This window comes from Mercenaria mercenaria, chromosome 13, assembly GCF_021730395.1.
Source record: "Mercenaria mercenaria strain notata chromosome 13, MADL_Memer_1, whole genome shotgun sequence".
In the NCBI taxonomy this organism is placed as follows: domain Eukaryota; kingdom Metazoa; phylum Mollusca; class Bivalvia; order Venerida; family Veneridae; genus Mercenaria; species Mercenaria mercenaria.
In genome coordinates this window covers 56567303-56587386 of record NC_069373.1, presented here as the reverse complement: position 1 = coordinate 56587386, position 20084 = coordinate 56567303, and the positions used below count along the sequence as shown (strand labels likewise).

The following is a 20084-nucleotide window of genomic DNA, read 5'->3' as shown; positions in this document are numbered from 1 at the left end:
GCCAGTACCTTATTTTGAATGAGACTAATACAGTTATTTCCTAAATGCTTGAACTTTTATCTTTCCAGCTACCTATGCAGTAAAAAATTTTAGGCAAGGCTGATAAAGTTTTACACAAGGCTGATAAAGTTTTACCCAAAAGTTTTAAAGCTATAAAACACTTAACATCCCATTATGCTGATCAGGTCATGATCAGACTAAAAGAGAATTTGATTAGCCACAGTTTGCTACTAATTTCACTTTATAGGTCACTTTGTGAGAACAGCAAAAAGACTTTTTTTGAATAACTTACCTGAGTTAACTAAATTTTATAACTATTACAGGTTATAAAATGCTTGAAAAAGTAACTGAAATAGGTTACATAACTTAAAATAGTTACACCTCTGACTGTTGAAATTTGGATGATATATACAGTTCTGCACACCAATCTTATAACTGACTTTCTATTACCATGAATGTGACCTACTGGCCTACTTTCTTAATATTTTAGAATCAGTTTGACATTTGAAACATGTAGCTCATAATACTCAGGTGAGCGATCCAGGGTCATCATGACCCTCTTGTTTTCAAAATTAATCAGGTTTATACAATTTGGCAGCACTATAAAGTTGGGCATTGTGCTCACTGCTACAAGTAGACACCGTCGTTTATATGACTGAAAAAATTGATGAAAAAGACGTTAAACCCAAACACACACACACAATACAATTTACCGCCTTGGTAGCCTCGTGGTAGAGCATCCGCTTCGAGTGCGGGAGATCATAGGTTCGATCCCCAACCGCGTTATACCATAGACGTAAAAAAATGGTACTAGCAGCTTCCTCGCTTGGCGTTCAGCATTAAGGGGATAGTGCTAGGACTGGTCAGCCTGGTGTCAGTATAATGTAACTGGGTGGGGTATAATGCCACGTGTGTACGGCGTGATATTCCAGTGAGGCAGCACTATAAAGTTGGGCATTGTGCTCGCTGCTACAAGTAGGCACCGTCATTTATATGACTGAAAAATTGTTGAAAAAGATGTTAAACTCGAACACACACACAATACAATTTAGCAGAATGATTAATTTCATTAAAAAATCTCTGAAATTATTGAAGGTATTGATTTGTACTTCAATATAGGTTATATGGATCCTAAGTAAGTTCACATGTAATGTGTCATATTTTGACAAAACCATTCCCCCTTTTTTAGCTCACCTGAGCACGAAGTGCTCAAAGGTGAGCTTTAGTGATCACCCTGTGTCCGGCGTCCGGCGTCGTCCCGTCGTTCGTCCGTCCGTCTGTCCGTTGTCAACAATTTGACTGTTAACACTCTAGAGGTCACATTTTTGGCCCAGTCTTAATGAAACTTGGTCAGAGTGTTACCCTCCATAAAATCTTGGACAAGTTCGATATTGGGTCATCTGGGATCAATAACTAGGTCACCAGGTCAAATCAAAGGAAAAGCTTGTTAACACTCTAGAGGTCACAATTTTAACCCAATCTTAATAAAACTTGGTCAGAATGTTACCCTCAATAAAATCTTGGACGAGTTCAATATTGGGTCATCTGGGGTCAAAAACTAGGTCACCAGGTCAAATCAAAGGAAAAGCTTGTTAACACTCTAGAGGTCACATTTTTGACCCAATCTTAATGAAACTTGGTCAGAATGTTACCCTCCATAAAATCTTGGACGAGTTCAATATTGGGTCATCTGGGGTCAAAAACTGTGTCACCAGGTCAAATCAAAGGAAAAGGCTTGTTAACACTCTAGAGGTCATATTTTTGGCCCAATCTTAATGAAACTTTGTCAGATTACCCTTAATAAAATCTTGGACAAGTTCGATTTTAGGTCACCTGGGGTCAAAAACTAGGTCACCAGGTCAAATCAAAGGAAAAGCTTGTAAACACTAGAGGTCACAATTTTGGCCCAATCTTAATGAAACTTGGTCAGAATGTTATCTTTAAAAAGATCTTGGACGAGTTTGATATTGGGTCATTTGGGGTAAAAAACTAGGTCACCAGGTCAAATCAAAGGAAAAGTTTGTTAACACTGTAGAGGCCGCATTTATGACTATTTCTTCATGAAACTTGGTCAGAATGTTAATATTGATTAAGGTCCAGTTAGAATCTGGGTCCTGTAGGATTAAACTAGGTCACCCGGTCAAATCAAAGGAAAAGCTAGTTAACACTCTAGAGGCCACATTTATGGTCATATCTTAATGAAACTTGGTCAGAATGTTTATCTTGATGATCTTTAGGTCAAGTTTAAATCTGGGTCAGCTGGGGTCAAAAACTAGGTCACTAGGTCAAATCAAAGAAAAGCTTGTTAACACTCTAGAGGCCACATTTATGTCTGTATCTTCATGAAACTTAGTCAGAATGTTAAACTTGATGATCTTTAGGTCAAGTTCGAATCTGGGTCATGTTGGGTCAAAAACTAGGTCACGGGGTCAAACCAAACGAAAAGCTAGTTAACACTTTAGAGGCCACATTTATGAACATATCTTGATGAAACTTGGTCAGAATGTTGATCTTTAGGTCAATAGGTCAGGTGAGCGATACAGGGCCTTCATGGCCCTCTTGTTTACTTAAGAGTGAACTTGATAAAAGTACAACTAAAAAGAGAGACAAATTTGCATTAAAAGCAGTCAGAGTTATGGGACTTTTAATGCCAATTTCTTTATGGTCCAGTTGGTGTATGTAAGCTCTAGTCAAATACCTTCAATGTAGTCAGAGCTATTTATGGAAAACAATCAACTTTATCATGGATATTTAATTTTTTGTGACCCCCATGAGTGATGGGGGCATATAGGTCCGTCTGTCCTTTCGTCCGTTCATCCGAAGTTCATGACGCCCCTAGCACAAAACATATTTGATATAAATTGATGAAACCTTGCATGAGTCTTTATCATGATATGAACTTGTGCACCTCCTATTTTTCGTCTGGCTCCGCCCCCTATTTTCAGAGTAGCCCCTGAAATAGTCAAAAATGCACATTTTCACCTTGTGACACGCATAGCTCAAAAAGTATTTGATATAGATTCATGAAACCTTGCATGAGTCTTAATCATGATATGAACTTGCGCACCTCTTATTTTTCATTTGGATCTGCCCCCTATTTTAAGAGTTATGGCCCCTGAAATAGTAAAAAATGCACAATTTCACCTTGTGACGCACCTAGCTCAAAAAGTATTTCATATAAATTGATGAAACCTTGCATGAGTCTTTATCACGATATGAACTTGTGCACCTCCTATTTTTTGTCTGACTCCGCCCCCTATTTTCAGAGTCATGGCCCCTGAAATAGTCAAAAATGCACATATTCGCCTTGTAATATGCCTAGCTCAAGAAGTATTTGATATAGATTCATGAAACCTTGCATGAGTCTTTATCATAATATGAACTTGTGCACCTGCTATTTTTTATTTGGGTCTGCATCCTATTTTCAGAGTTATGGCCCCTGAATAGTCAAAAATGCACATTTTCACCTTGTGACGCACCTAGCTGAAAAAGTATTTAATATAAATGGTTGAAAACTTGCTTAAGTCTTTATCATGATATAAACTTGCACACCTCTTATTTTTTGGCTGGCTCCACTGCCTATTTTTAGCTCACCTGAGCACGAAGTGCTCAAAGGTGAGCTTTTGTGATCGCCCTGTGTCCGTCATCTGTTGTTGTCCGTCTTCAAAAAGTTGATTGTTAACACTCTGTAGGTCACATTTTTGGCCCAATCTTAATGAAACTTGGTCAGAATGTTACCCTCAATAAAATCTTGGATGAGTTCGATATTGGATCATCTGGGGTTAAAAACTACGTCACCTAGGTCAAATCAAAAGAAAAGCTTGTTAACACTCTAGAGGTGACAATTTTGGTCCAATCTTAATGAAATTTGGTCAGAATGTTACCCTCAATGAAATCTTGGATGACTTTGATATTAGGTCATCTCGGGTTAAAAACTAGGTCACCAGGTCAAATCAAAGGAAAAGCTTGTTAACACTCTAGAGCTCACAATTTTGGCCCAATCTTAATGAAACTTGGTCAGAATGTTACCCTCGATAAAATCTTGGACGAGTTTGATATTTGGTCATCTGGGGTCAAAAACTAGGTCACCAGGTCAAATCAAAGGAAAAGCTTGTTAACACTGTAGAAGCTGCATTTAAGACTATATCTTCATGAAATTTGGTCAGAATGTTAATATTGATGATTTTAAGGTCCAGTTTGAATCTGGGTCATGTCAGGTCTAAAACTAGGTCACCCGGTCAAATCAAAAGAAAAGCTTGTTAACACTGTAGAGGCTGCATTTATGACTGTATCTTCATGAAACTTGGTCAGAATGTTAATATTGATGATCTTAAGGTCCAGTTTGAATCTGGGTCATGTCGGGTCAAAAACTAGGTCACCCGGTCAAATCAGAGGAAAAGCTAGTTTACACTGTAGAGGCCACATTTATGACTGTATCTTCATGAAACTTAATCAGAATGTTAAACTTGATGATCTTTAGGTCAAGTGTGAATCTGGGTCATGTCAGGTCAAAAACTAGGTCACCGGGTCAAATCAAAGGAAAAGCTAGTTAACACTTCAGAGGCCACATTTATGACCATATCTTAATGAAACTTGGTCCAAATATTAATCTTGATGATATTTAGGTCAAGTTTAAATCTGGGTCAGGTGGGGTCAAAAACTAGGTCACTAGGTCAAATCAAAGGAAAAGCTTGTTAACACGCTAAAAGCCACATTTATGACTGTATCTTCATGAAACTTAGTCAGAATGTTAAACTTGATGATCTTTGAATCTGGGTCATGTCAGGTAAAAAACTAGGTCACGGGGTCAGATCAAAAGAATAGCTAGTTAACACTTTAGAGGCCATATTTATGACCATATCTTAATGAAACTTGGTCAGAATGTTAATCTTGATGATCTTTAGGTCACTAGGTCAGGTGAGCGATACAGGGCCTTCATGGCCCTCTTGTTTAAAGTTATGGCCCCTGAAATAGTAAAAACAATGAACATTTTCACCTAATTATGTGCCTAGCTCAAAAAGTATTTGATGTAAATTCATGAAACTTTGCTTGAGTCTTTATCATGATGTGACCTTGCACACTTGGCATTCTTCTTGAGAATCTTGGCACATATTACAGAGTTATGGCCCTTGAAATAGCCAAAATATTGGATTTTTTGTTTGTGATGCTCATAGCTCAAAAAGTATATGGCCTAGAATAATGAATCCTTTTCATAAAATGTTTGTTGAGGCAATACCCCATTAAGACTGCAAACATTTGAATCATTGCCCCTTATTTAGGAAAAAAGGTACCAGTGGGGGGGGGGACACCCTATGTCCTATAGACACATTCTTGTTATATTGTTGTTGTTGTCGTTTATGAACGCTTTCTGTACATACTTAATCACTGTTTATAGTTTTAAGACTATGATTTTAACCTTAAGCCTGCTGTTGGCAAGTGATTTTGTTGGTGGTAGGTGAGTTTGCCTTTGCGACCAAGTCCAGACCATTGAGACCAAGATCAGCCCGCACATCCATGCAGGCGTATTATGGTCTTCACTGTTTGCTATTCAGTCAGTAAATTTTCAGTGCATGAACACCCCTTCAAGTAACAAAATACAAATGGTACTGCCCAAATCGAATTATAGACCAGTCCATTGTAGAAATTTAGCAAGGTAAAGGTTAAAGTCGATGAAGGGAATTCCATGTTACTTGACACAATGATAAATGAAAATGACATAACTTAACATTAATTCTGCCTCATCTTCAGTATCTTTTGGGTATACACCCTTTATAACAGTTATTGGTACTGTCCAAATTGGAAGATGGGCAAATTCTTAGCTTGGTTACGAGTAAAAGGTGAAAAGCACAAGACTATAACTACTGTGAAATCATTTTTATTCGTGTAGGACGAATTTTCGCATATTTCACGCTAGAACCGATGTGCGAATTTAAGACCATGCTATTATTATTTTTGTGCCCCCCCATGAGTGGTGGGGGCATATAGATTTGCTCTTGTCTGTCCGAAGTTTGTGACACGCCTAGCTCAAAAAGTATTTGATATAAATTAATGAAACCTTGCATGAGTCTTTATCATGATATGAACTTGCGCACCTTCTATTTTTTGTCTGGTTCCGCCTCCTAATTTTAGAGTTATGGCCCCTGAAATAGTCAAAAATGCACATTTTCACCTTGTGACACGCCTAGCTCAAAAAGTATTCGATATAGATTCATGAAACCTTGCACGAGTCTTAATCATGATATGAACTTGCGCACCTCCTATTTTTCATTTGGATCCGCCCCCTATTTCTAGAGTTATGGCCCCTGAAATAGTCAAAAATGCACATTTTCACCTTGTGACACGCCTAGCTCAAAAAGTATTTGATATAAATTGATAAATCTTGCATGAGTCTTTATCATGGTATGAACTTGGGCACCTCCTATTTTCTGTCTGGCTCTGCCCCCTATTTGTAGCTCACCTGTCACAAAGTGACAAGGTGAGCTTTTGTGATCGCGCGGTGTCCGTCGTCCGTCCGTGTGTCCGTAAACTTTTCCTTGTGACATCTCTAGAGGTCACATTTTTCATGGGATCTTTATGAAAGTGGGTCAGAATGTTCATCTTGGTAAATTCTAGGTCAAGTTCGAAACTGGGTCACATGCCATCAAAAACTAGGTCAGTAGGTCTAAAAATAGAAAAACCTTGTGACCTCTCTAGAGGCCATAATTTTCAATGGACCTTCATGAAAATTGGTCAGAATGTTCACCTTGATGATATCTAGGTCAAGTTCGAAACTGGGTCACATGTCTTCAAAAACTAGGCCAGTAGGTCTAAAAATAGAAAAACCTTGTGACCTTTCTAGAGGCCATATATATCACAAGATCTTCATGAAAAATGGTCAGAATGTTCACCTTGATGATATCTAGGTCAGGTTTGAAACTGGGTCACGTGCCATCAAAAACTAGGTCAGTAGGTCAAATAATAGAAAAACCTTGTGACCTCTCTAAAGGCCATATTTTTCATGGGATCTGTATGAAAGTTTGTCTGAATGTTCATCTTGGTGATATCTAGGTCAAGTTCGAAACTGGGTCACATGCGGTCAAAAACTAGGTCAGTAGGTCTAAAAATAGAAAAACCTTGTGACCTCTCTAGAGGCCATATATTTCATGAAATCTTTATGAAAATTGGTCAGAATGTTCACCTTGATGATATCTAAGTCAAGTTCGAAAGTGGGTCACGTGCCATCAAAAACTAGGTCAGTAGGTCTTAAAATAGAAAAACCTTGTGACCTCTCTAGAGGCCATATTTTCCACGGGATCTGTATGAAAGTTGGTCTGAATGTTCACCTTGATGATATCTAGGTCAAGTTCGAAAGTGGGTCACATGCCATCAAAAACTAGGTCAGTAGGTCAAATAATAGAAAAACCTTGTGACCTCTCTAAAGGCCATATTTTTCAATGGATCTTCATTAAGGTTGGTCTGAATGTTCATCTTGATGATATCTAGGTCAAGTTTGAAACTGGGTCAACTGCGATCAAAAACTAGGTCAGTAGGTCTTGAAATAGAAAAACCTTTTGACCTCTCTAGAGGCCATACCCTTGAATGGATCTTCATGAAAATTGGTCAGAATGTTCACCTTGATGATATCTAGGTCAAGTTTGAAACTGGGTCACGTGCCTTAAAAAAACTAGGTCAATAGGTCAAATAATAGAAAAACCTTGTGACCTCTCTAGAGACCATATTTTTCAATGGATCTTCATGAAAATTGGTCAGAATTTTTATCTTGATAATATCTAGGTCAAGTTCAAAACTGGGTCACATGAGCTCAAAAACTAGGTCACTATGTCAAAGGGCACCTCCTACTTTTCATCTGGGTCTGCCCCGTATTTCCAGAGTTATGGCCCCTGAAATAGTAAAAAAATGCACATTTTCACTTATGTGCCTCACTCAAAAAGTATTTAATGTAAATTCATGTAACGTTGCTTGAGTCTTTATCAAAATAGACCTTGTACACTTGGCATTCTTCTTGAGAATTTTAGTGTTTATTACAGAGTTATGGCCCTTGAAATAGCCAAAATAGCGGATTTTTTGTTTGTGATGCTCATAGCTCAAAAAGTATATGGTATAGAATAATGAATCCATTTCATAATATTTTTTGAGGCTATACCCCATTAAGACTGCAAACATTTGAATGATTTCCCCTTATTTGTGACAAATGTACCAGTGGGGGACACACTCTGTGTCCTACAGACACATTCTACTTTTAATTTATTTTTTTCATTTATCAAAATGCGCGAATTAAAGCCCGCGCAAAACAGTTCTTTTTAATGTTTGCACGAAATTTCATGCCAGTGAATTTAAATGATTTCACAGTATTTCATGAATAAATAATTTTAAAATTATCTCCCAGATTTAACATTAAATATGCAGTGGATAATATTAAAAATGATACATCGAGTAATATTTATTATCATTATAACTTTTTCAAACAATTTGCTTTTGGTGGGATAATTATTCACATTTATTTATAGCCCTAGTTTGAATTGTCAAAAACATGGCCGAAAAGTTAAATTATGATGATCGTGAAAAATATTGTTCAGATGACATCTTGTCCTAATCCATTTTTCCTATTTTGAAGTATTTTAAATTCACAGAAATGATTTTTTTTGGGTAATTATCTTAATTAAAAAACAAACATGGCTGCCAGGGAAGGGTTGGCCTGTACCAAATTGTTAAAACCCATCTTACTTGGGTCCAGGAGTCGAGTTAATTCAAATGTGGTGCAAATTGGAAAACCTTGAACATTTTCTCCAATCATTTTGCAGGACAGTTTTCAGAGTTATTTAGCAGAAATGCCTCTTATTAGAACCTAATTGAAGAATGAAATCTGGTGATTAATACCAGGTCATCATAGACCTGTTGGTTTTAGCTCGACTATTAGAAGAATAAGTAGAGCTCTCCTACTCTGTGGCCATGGTGTCAGCGTCGGTGTCACACCTTGGTTAAGTTTTTCATACTATTCCTCATTTTGACAAAGTCTTTTGAGATAAAGCTTTGAAACTTTTAACACGTGTTTACATCGCCATGTCCAGTCTTAGGCAAGAGTGCATAACTCCTTTAAGGAATTTGGCTAAATTATGGCCCTTTTAACTAAGAAATCTTGGTTAAGTTTTTTGTACCAGTTCACATTTTCTGTAAAGTGTTTGACATATGGCTTTGACACTTTTATCACTTGTTTATTATAACAGTCTCTATTTGTAGGCAATAGTACATAATTCTGTCAACTATTTTGGCTGAATTATGGCCCTTTTTTCGACTTGAAAATTGGTACAATTTTTGTACAAGACCGTGTTTTGTCAAAACTATTTGACATGTGGATTTGAAAGTTTGAACAATTGTTTATCATCATGATTTCTATCTGTAGGCAAGAGTAAGTAACTCTTTAACTATTTTGGCGAGATTTTGGCCCTTCTTGGAATTGAAAATTGTTCAGTTTTCATACTAGTCCAAGTTTTGTCCAAACTGTTTGACGTGTGGCTTTGAAACTTTGAACACTTGCTTATCACCATAATTTCCATCTGTAGGCAAGAGTACATAACTCTGTCATGTATTTTGGCTGAATTATGGTCCTTTTTAGACTGGGAAATTGGTTTAGTTTTCGTGCAAGTCAATGTTTTGTCATAACTATTCGACATGTGGCTTTGAAACTTTTACCAATTGTTTATCATCATGATTTCTATCTGTAGGCAAGATAACATAACTCTGTCAAATATTTTGGCTGAATTATGGCCCTTTTTGGACTTGGAAATCATTTAAGATTTTCATACCAGTCCATATTTTGTTTAACCTGTTTGCCATATGGCTTTGGAACTTTGATCACTCATTTGCCACCATAGTCTACATATGCACGCAAGACTACATAACCAGGACAAGGACTTTATCTCAGTTATGTCCCTTTTGACATAGAAATTAGTTAAAGTTTACATACCATTCTATATTCTGTCTAAACTATTTGAGTTATATGGCTTTGAAACTTTGAACACCTTACCATCATGGTCACACATTGCTAGATAGTGCAAGTCTTATCCTAATCCACAAATGCAGGTACATTGTTTATCTTATCTATTCTTTTTCTTTTGTCTGAAAAACTCTGGTGATATTTTGACCCTATGCTTCTAATAATTCTTCGAATAGTCTAGCGTTCTGTCAATAGACAGCTCTTGTTTGTCATGTTGATGGAAGGAAACCTCTAAAAAGTGTTCATTTCTGAAAAGATACGATTTATCCTATTTTGGTCTCTTGTTTCCTTAAATGCGCCTTCATTTTACTCAGTAATCATGATTTGTCTTATTTTCAGGCCTGAATTTGACTCTTACCAGAACTGTGTGTGGTGATTACTACAACATGGATGATATAGGGGAATCATATTTGACATATAATGGAGCGCAAGTAGTATTTATGGAGGAGTGTAGGGTGCAGTTCCAGAACTATAAAACATATGCCAAACAAACCTGTGTTAAACTATTGAGTATAAATTTTGGCAGCTGCGCTACAACGATGGAATATTATAATAGTGGCTATTTTTCACAATATGTGAAGCCAGAGGTTTTTATCATTTCGAAATACAGTCGAACTTCAATGGCTCAAACTCGAGGGTCTTGTGGAAATTAGTTCGAGTTATCCTTTGTTCAAGCCATCCAAAGGTGGCCATTTTGAATTTGGGAAATCTAGGGCATGATGTGTTACAAACCTTACATTGCAGTATATTGTCATATTGCCTAAATGCGTGTATGATACGATGATAAATAAAAAACTCTTTATTATTTATTTTCAAACATGACATAGATATGAAAAACACAGATAAAACACTTACTTAATTTCCATTTTGTCCCTTGCTTTCCAGTAGCCGACTTAGCTATCCTCCAGTTTCCAGGTCCTTTATTTAGTTGTTCAGCCATGCTAAAGCAGTATAAAAGTTGACATCGAATCTCCCATTTTTATACAGAAAAAAATAAAGACAGACATTGCTCAGTTACTTTAAATAATTTTATTCGTATTAATCAAAGCCCATTAAAGCATTGCAAAGAACAAAGGTCACTTTGTTTAATTTGTTTGTCGTATACCGACACTAATTACATATAAGCTTGTGAAAATTATGCACGCCCCGGTAAAAGGGGAAGCTTGGCAAATGTCAGGCAGAGGTGTGAAAAGTTATGTAAACACAAGCCGTTCCAGCGAAAAATTGTCTGTTAGACTGAATAGGTGTAGTTATCACTGTAACTGAGCCGAGGGGACTGCCAAATGAATTTGAGAGTTCGAGTTTGTCAAGTTCGAGCGATCTGAGGTAAAACTATATAGAAGAAAGTAGGAATAAATTTAGGACTGGGTGAAGAGTTTGAGCGATCCCAATTGTTCGAAAGATCCCGAGTTCTAGCCATTGAATTTCAACTGAACATGCAGATGAGTGCTTTTATACAAATTATCATATTTGTGTTACTTGTCTGATTACTTTTATAAAAAAAAATTCATAGTACATTTGTTTTTAACTTTGAAAGCCCAATGCTTTCAAGTGGACCCTACTAAAATTGTTCTTAACTGGACTAGTTGAAACTTTGCACGCAGTTTGCTGTCAGCCTGCTTTTCATTTGTGGCAGTGTCAGTGTTGGCAACTGCAACACAAAGGTTTTGCATGATATATTTCTCAGAACTATTGCTCAGAATGCTTTCAAACTCCACACTTACCTTATTTTGCCGGGCAGGATCCATTACTCTGTCTTAAATTTTATTGGTTATGCCCCCTTCTACCTTAGAATAGGGCTGTCATTGATTGGGTCTTAGGCATATCGACGATACCAATATATCGGAAGACAAATATCGACGATACATCAATATATTTTTTATTAAGTTAGATTAACAACCTATTTGTTCATGTGCATGCTATATATACCTTTTTGATAATTTATTTCTAATTATATTGCCTGCTTTTCATATTAGTGTTTGATTATGTAGTATTTGTATGTATTTTTACTATTCCCCATACAGGTAATGCCGACTAGTGGGAAAAGACTGCTACAGCACAAGTTTAGACATTACTTTTTGACAACTTCCGTTACTTAGGGCAAATTTTTGTAGGCTGAAAGTTTTATCAGAGGGTCTGAGTGTTTATCTGGATGTTGTTTTTTTTTCTATTTGTAAAATATCAATATTTAAAAATGGGAATCGATAATCGATCGACCAAAAAATATCGTTGATACATCGATATCGTTTCTATCAATGACAGCCCTACCTTAGAATTTTATTGAACTACAATTGAACTGTCTGCATTCACACTCTGATTCAGCATCATAAAATGACCACTCAAAGCTAGGTTCTATTACTTTCATTTACCAAGTAAACTAGTATAATTATAGCTTTATTCAGTCATCATGTTTCAACTGTTTCATAACAGTCAGTTCACAGACAGCAATGGTTAATAATTATAATAAATTATTATGTCTCCCCCCCCACCGCCACTGGCAGAGACCTATTGTTTTTGTACTGTCCGTCTGTTGGGCGTCCATCCATCCATCCGTCTTACTTCATTTCCGATCAATATCTGGGTAACCATTTGACCCAGCACCTTCAAACCTAAGATTTTTTGGGTCACTCCATCAAAGGTCAAGTTCACAGGGGCCTGAACATGGAAAATCATTTCCATCAATAACTTGAGCACCACTTGACCAAAAATGTTGAAACTTCACAGGATAATGGACATGCAGAGTTGATGACCCCTTTATATTTTGGGGTCACTTGAACAAAAGTCAAGGTCACATGTGCATCTGTCTGTCACACTTAATTTTCAACCAATAACTGGAGAACCATTTGACCTAGAACCTTGAAACTTTATAGGGTGATAGAGTTTATGGAGTAGACAACCCCATTTGATTTTGGGGTTACTTTAAAACAAAGGTCAAGGTCACAGGGACCAAAACATGGAAAATGGTTTCCGAGCAATAACTTGAGAACCGCTTGACCCAGTATGTTAAAACTACATAGGATGAATGGACATGCATCGTAAATGACCTCTAATGATTTTTAGGTCATTTGATCAAATGTCACAGGGTCCAGAACATGGAAAATGGTTTTTGATCAATAACTTTAGAACCGTTTGACAAAGAACCTTCAAACTTCAAAGGGTGGTAGGACTTACAGAGTAGATGAGCCTTAATTTAATTTTTATTTTGGAGGGGTGGGGGGTCACTCAAGCAAAGGTCAAGGTCATAGGGGCCTGAACATGGAAAACTATTTCCAGTTAATAATTTGAGAACCACTTGACCCAGAATGTTGAAACTTCATAGGATGATTGGACATGCAGACAGAGTAGATGACCCCTATTCATTTTATGGTCACTTAATCAAAGGTCAAGGTCACAGGAGCAAGAACTTGGAATACCATTTCCAACCAGTAATTTGAGAACCCAACACCCAGAACATTGAAACTTAATTGGATGATTGGACATGTTGAGTAGATGACCTCTATTGCAGCCAACCATCAGTGTCTCTTTGACTTTTGCTCCTGTCCCCTATTGACTTCTTGCCTATTACTACTATGTTATGGAGAGACATGCAGTTTTCTACAAAAGCATCTTTCACTTTATTATTGTTACCATATTTACTACAAGTCTGAAACTGCATGGTGATAAGCAATATTTATTTCACCTGTGCATGAACTGTTCAAGGTGAGCTCTTTTGATCACACTCGCGTGGTCTTTTTTCCCTATATGCATATAGTAGAAACTTTAAACATCTTCTTGGATGAAACTGCTGGCCTAATATAATAATTTCCTTGTGTGACCAGATATAAGAGCAAAGTGACAATAGCTTCTGGCAGCCATGTTTTTGACGAATCAGAATAATTTGAACAATCATTGTACTGTAATGGAGACTTCAAAACAATTTCTTGTATAAAACTGCTGACCCTATTTTAAAATAATTTCACACAAACGGTTGTTGTGTGACCTTCTACCAAAACATGGCCACCAAGGGTAGTTGTTACTTTTCCCCTGTATGTATATATTGTAAACTTCAAAAATGTTTATCAGAAAAAGCAAGCCTAATGTTAAAACAATTTGAGCCATGCCATGAGAAAACCAACATAGTGGCTTTGCAACCAGCATCGATTCAGACCAGCCTGCGCATCCGCGCAGTCTGGTCAGGATCCATGCTGTTCGCTTTCAAAGCCTATTGCAGTTAGAGAAACCGTTAGCTAATAGCATGGATCCTGACCAGACTGTGCGGATGCGCAGGCTGGTCTGGATCCATACTAGTCGCAAAGCCACTATGTTGGTTTTCTCATGGCGCGGCTCATTTTACAAAAACATCTCTTGGGTATTTGGCATTTGATATCGGGGTTTGACTGTCTACTGTTAAAATTATTGCCCTAGGTTCAAAAATGGCCATGCCCATATGTGACATCTATTTAATATAGGTAAATATGAAAGAAACCCTGAATATCTTCTTCTCTGAGTCCATAAATAGCTAGAGCCTTGATATTTATATAAACTTAACTTTGTACTTGTAACATTACATTATACAAACACACTTTAAGCCTTTTACACAGATAAGCGTTTAGGGTCCAAAACCTGATGAATTCTTTTTAATTTGTGGCATAATATGTGTTTCCTTCTAAGGTAGACCACTTAATTTCTAGTCAAACTGGTGTGATGTCTTATTGTCAGTAGAAGTCTTTTTGTTTAGTTTTTATTAGTAGGTCAAAGGTGAAGGTCACAGTGACCTCAAAATGGAGAAGTGTCTCCAGACTATAAATGGAGAACGCTTGAAGTATAGTAGATTATTTCTAGTTAACTCCAGTTATTAATGTGCAATTTCTTGATTCTACTATTCAATAACTAGAACTATAGTTCAATTTTCAGTTTAAACAGATAAAACAAATCATGATCTTCACAAAAACAATTGAAAACTAAAATAAAAAAGTTTAAAACAGTATTAAATTGACAGTGTATATTTTTACTCGAAAAATAATAAGTTGAATACAATAAGCCTCTGCAATTTTGTCAGGTGTGATAATCATCGTTAAAAAAATTCTTGTATTTTAAGCACATACTAATATCTTAATTCTCGATTACGAAAATAGTTCTTACAACTTCGATTCATCGCTCTCTGCACCCATTCCAGATGGAATCAACCTCGAGTTTAGATGTTTTAGTTGTGTTATAAAATTAAAAACGCAATAAATAGTTTAAAACAAACTCATACTCATCACATATTGCTGTACCTCGTAGAAAAATGATAAAAATTTGTGATTTTACAAGTTATTCCATTTTTCTGAGACCCTGGATGCACAGGACAGGCCTAAATTATAATTATTTTTGCTTTATGTTCCAGTATCCCTGTGTACACCTTACGCAAATGATTATATTTTTACTTTGAATTTACCGATTTTTATCATTCATATAGCATTGTGTTCCCAATAAATTGCTCTATAATATGCCGAAAACCGCATCTAAAAATAACAAGCGGTTACAGAACTACATACGGAGTAACAATACATATTGAACGCCCCTCATAAGTTTCTAAGTAAAAGTTTTTGAAGCACACATATACAGTTTTGCATTTCATATAAGATTAGAGGTACTTTCAAAACATTAAATTATTTACTGCTTTAGGTGTGTTTATCTTGGACATGAAAGACTAGAAAATCATTATGACTTACTGTAAACACACATATTTTCTTGGGGTAAAAAATACACGAATTTGAAATTTTGTGTATGTTTGCAAGGTTTATTATTAGAAAAATTGTAAAAATGGTTTCCTGCTTGAATTAGAATTATACTAATGGTGAATATTAATGCGAGGATTAATTTTTGCGAGATGTAACGCCTGGCAAATACAGCGAAAATTTAACCCTAGCAAAAATTTCTGTTTTCACAGTAGTCAACCATTTACTTTAAAGTTTTCGCAAGGGATATATTTTTGCTATATATATGTACAGTTCATATTCACAGAAATAGATAATTGTTTTCAGTCTGTAGATAGTTTAAGGTTTCACAGGTTGATTATAATATCAAAAATACTTAAACACATGCACCAATTTCAATTTGGAAAGTACTAAATAGAGAGTTTTAAGATATATATCTCATTTATGAATAATGTAGTACATTTATAGTTAACTTAATAGTGTGGTCATACACAGTCTGACTGAAGTAATTCATCAGACCTAAAGTTAGTTTGTTGTTAACCTTTTGTTTATTCATTCCATATTTTGTGTTTCAGAAACGATTTTCTTGTCAAGATTATTCTTATGATGAATGGTGTGGGGATACAAGGACAGATATTTTAAATATAGTGTTCCGGACATCCCTAGAAAGATCTAGGGATAGTATACAACTACATGTGTATCTTAAAGACTGTGAGTACAACTACAACATTTTCAGTATGCTGGGTCAAAGTCAATGCCTGGTTGAGGCTTATGTTCTAGTGATGAAAAAATTGTGTCTGAAATCATTTGTCCTCCATATTTGATTAATGTGGAGGCAGTTACTTCTAGAGAACAAATTAATGCTGGTACAGAATACAGAAAATCTGGTAAGGTTAACATCCGGCCATTACATTACAGCACTAAAGCCAAAGCAAAGCATACAATATTTTCACATAGTGATGCCTGTGGTTAACAAAAGGATTGTGTCCACTTTAGCTTTCAAACATAGAACACAGCTGTAATAAATAAAGTATGAGTATAAGATAATCTATTTTTACTGGCCAGAAAATGTCTGTGTGCGCCTTTTGGAAGATTAGGTGAATTTAAATAAAGCAATGTTCGCTGATACTTACATGGATAGAAAGAATGATAACATGTATGTGTAAACCTGTTTTCAGAAATTTCTCAACCTGAATGCTGCTACTTATTATGCAAATATAGTAAATATTTGCATTAGGAAAGTCATTCAGAAACAATTCTTTTGAATATCTAGATGTAATAATTGCATTTTTAGCTTGACTATTCCAAGAATAATCCGAGCTATTCTACTGGCAGTGGCATTCGGGGGTCATACCTTGGTTAAAGTTTTGATGCAAGTATATATAGGTATCATTTAAAGGCATGTATATAAAGCTTTGAAACTTATTATTCCTCCACAAACGAAGTTTGTGAGATATTAAGAAGTGAGCTTGCCGGTCAGTCCGTCCGTCTGTTGGTTTTTAGCTCACCTGAGCACAAAGTGCTCAAGATGAGCTTTAGCGGCATCAACAATTTGACTGTTAACACTCTTGAGGTCACAATTTTGGCCCAATCTTAATGAAACTTGTGTCAGAATGTTACCCTCAATAAAATCTTGGACGAGTTCGATATTGGGTCATCTGGGTTCAAAAACTAGGTCACCAGGTCAAATCAATTGAAAAGCATGTTAACGCTCTAGAGGCCACATTTATGACAATATCTCGTGAAACTTGGTCAGAATGTTAATCTTGATGACTTTTAGGTCAAGTTCAAATCTAGATCAGGTGGGGTCAAAAACTAGGTCACCAGGTCAAATCAAAGTAAAAGCTTGTTAGCATTCTAGAGGCCACATTTATGACTGTATATTCCTGAAACTTAGTCAGAATGTTTGTCTTGATGATCTTTAGGTCAAGTTTGAATCTGGGTCATGTGGGATCTTAAACTAGGTCAAAAGGTCAAATCAAAGGAAGTTAGTTAACTCTCTAGAGGCCACATTTATGACCTTGTATTAATGAATCTTGGTTAGAATGTTAAACTTGATCATCTTTAGGTCAAATTTAAATTTGGGTCAGGTGGGGTCAGAAACTAGGTCACTAGGTCAGATCAAAGGAAAATCTGGTAAACCCTCTAGAGGTCACATTTATCACTGTATCTTTATGAAACATGGTCAGAATTTTAATCTTGATGATCTTTAGGTCAAGTTTGAATCTCGGTCATGTGGGGTAAAAACTAGGTCACTGGGTTAAATCAAAGGAAAAGTTTGTAAACCCTCTAGAGGCCACATTTATGACTGTATCTTCATGAAACTTAATCCGAATGTTAATTTTGATGATCTTTAGGTCAAGTTTGAATCTGGGTCATGTGGGGTCAAAAACTAGGTCACCGGGTCAAATTAAAGGAAAAGCTAGTTAACACTTTAGAGGCCACATTTATGACCATATCTAAATAAAAGCTTTGTCAGAATGTTAATCTTAATGATCTTTAGGTCAATAGGTCAGGTGGGCGATACAGGGCCTTCATGGCCCTCTTGTTTGACATAGGTATGGCCTCTTTCTAACTTAAAATATGCCAAACTCATGGTTTCCGGACAAAACTCATGTAAGGGTTGACAGATTTAAATAATGTTTGATACACACCTGTGTAACATTATCAAATATGGGACAAGTTCAGTTTTGACATTGGTTACAAACCACATTTTTTTCACATATTTATCAAACATGGCCATTTCTTTCTTATGGTTGCTATACTTATGTGACAAGTCTAGTTGGAATGAAAATATTCTGCTTTCAGAGAAGTATTGTACTATTTATTTGAACTGTCAAAACATTTTCCCGGCTTTCATTATATTCTGTTCACGCTTATATAAAATTAACATGAAAGCCAGAAACATGTTTTGACAGTTCAAATAAATAGTACAATATCTGCTATTAAGAATTGATATTAAGGGGGTATGACATATAAATTATTAGTTTTGCATTTTCTTCAGTACCAAAAGAAGATGATCCATGGGAGACAGATTCATCTACTGACGTTGGTTTAATTATTCCAGCGGTGTGTGCGGTGGTAGTGCTGATAACAATATCTTCGATTGTTATAGCATGCAAAGTTGCCCAGGCACGAAGAATGCAGTCATTGCCGAGAACTCCATATTCGTATCAAACTACTAGTGGACCAGGGAATACACAAACAGGTAAATTTCTATGAGTCATACATATTCTGATGGAACCTCCATGACTGAATGGTTAAGGTTGATGACTTCAATTCAATTGTCCCTTACTGATACAGGTTGGTACCTCTTTTTGGGCATTGAATTCTTCTTGAGAGAACACCATGCAGGTTACAGAAGGTCATTGGCGTTACAATGGTGACCACACATGCTGGAAATGATACCTGGAGAGTCACCTGGAATCATCCTCCACCATCAAAAGCTGGGAAAAATACCATAAATGATACAAAATTACTCTACATCCAACAAAAACCAGCAAAATAAAATGTATTTTGAGTTTATTTACATTTTGTGAAATCTTAGTGATTGTACATGAACCTCGTTTGATAACATGTAGCTTAATCTTTCAAGAGGACTTGGCCTAGAATCGAAGTCATGTGCAAGCCTTTTCCTTAGCTTACTTATCCTGTTTTGACATTGACTTTAAGATTCAAACAGTTTCCCTTAATGATTGTTTAGCTCACCTGAGCACAAAGGGTTCTGGGAGAGCTGTTGTGATTGTTCACTGTCCGTCATCTTTCCATCTATTTCAGGTCCATATGTTCACACTTGTTTTCCAGATGACATATACTCTGATACTACTGGTCACAATTGCACCAGACCTGGTCAATAGTGTTCTGGTACCCTCTTTCAAGTTTATTCGATGGTTTGAGCTGCCAGAGCTAAAGATGGGAAAATCTTTAAATGATTTCATCTCATGAACTGCTTCATGTATCCTCATCAAACTTGGTGTGTAGAATCATTGTAAGGTTGTACATCCAGACTTGTTCAATAGCAAAACCCAGCTCCCTTTTACATGCGACTTGAGTTTGATATAGTAATGCCTTTAAACAACTTCTTAGCAACTGCTGGATAAGTCCTCTTACTATTTGTTTTAAATGGAAGCGCTTGGCCAGTGGATGTAAAAATAGAAATACCTTTATTCATGTTGAAAAGACTAGCAATTTTTTATCAAGATTCAACAATTCTGGTTAATTAAAATGATAACATCCTATATATAATAAGCAACGTAAGGTAAAAGAAATGTACATGCAGAACAGCTTTTAAATAGAACATGAGAAAAACCTGAATAATGTAAGAAAATCTAAAAATAGATGATGTCGTGGAAATCTCCATTACTTTTTAAAGCAATTTACCGAAAACCAGCTAGATTCCATCTTGTGTTGGT

General features: G+C 36.2%; 1 protein-coding gene across 6 annotated transcripts in view; it reads left to right on the top strand.

The window, feature by feature from the left end:
- LOC123529608 (uncharacterized) overlaps nucleotides 1-20084 on the top strand; it is a 76499-nt gene that overhangs the window by 19407 nt on the left and 37008 nt on the right. For all 6 annotated transcript variants that reach the window (XR_008366803.1, XM_053521904.1, XM_053521905.1 and 3 more), the window contains 3 exons: nucleotides 10334-10581; nucleotides 16248-16383; nucleotides 18677-18880. Coding sequence is in view for 5 of the 6 variants with exons in the window: in XM_053521904.1 (XP_053377879.1) it covers nucleotides 10334-10581; nucleotides 16248-16383; nucleotides 18677-18880 (588 nt within the window). In the remaining variant the exon portion in view is untranslated. The remainder of the gene's footprint in view (nucleotides 1-10333; nucleotides 10582-16247; nucleotides 16384-18676; nucleotides 18881-20084) is intronic.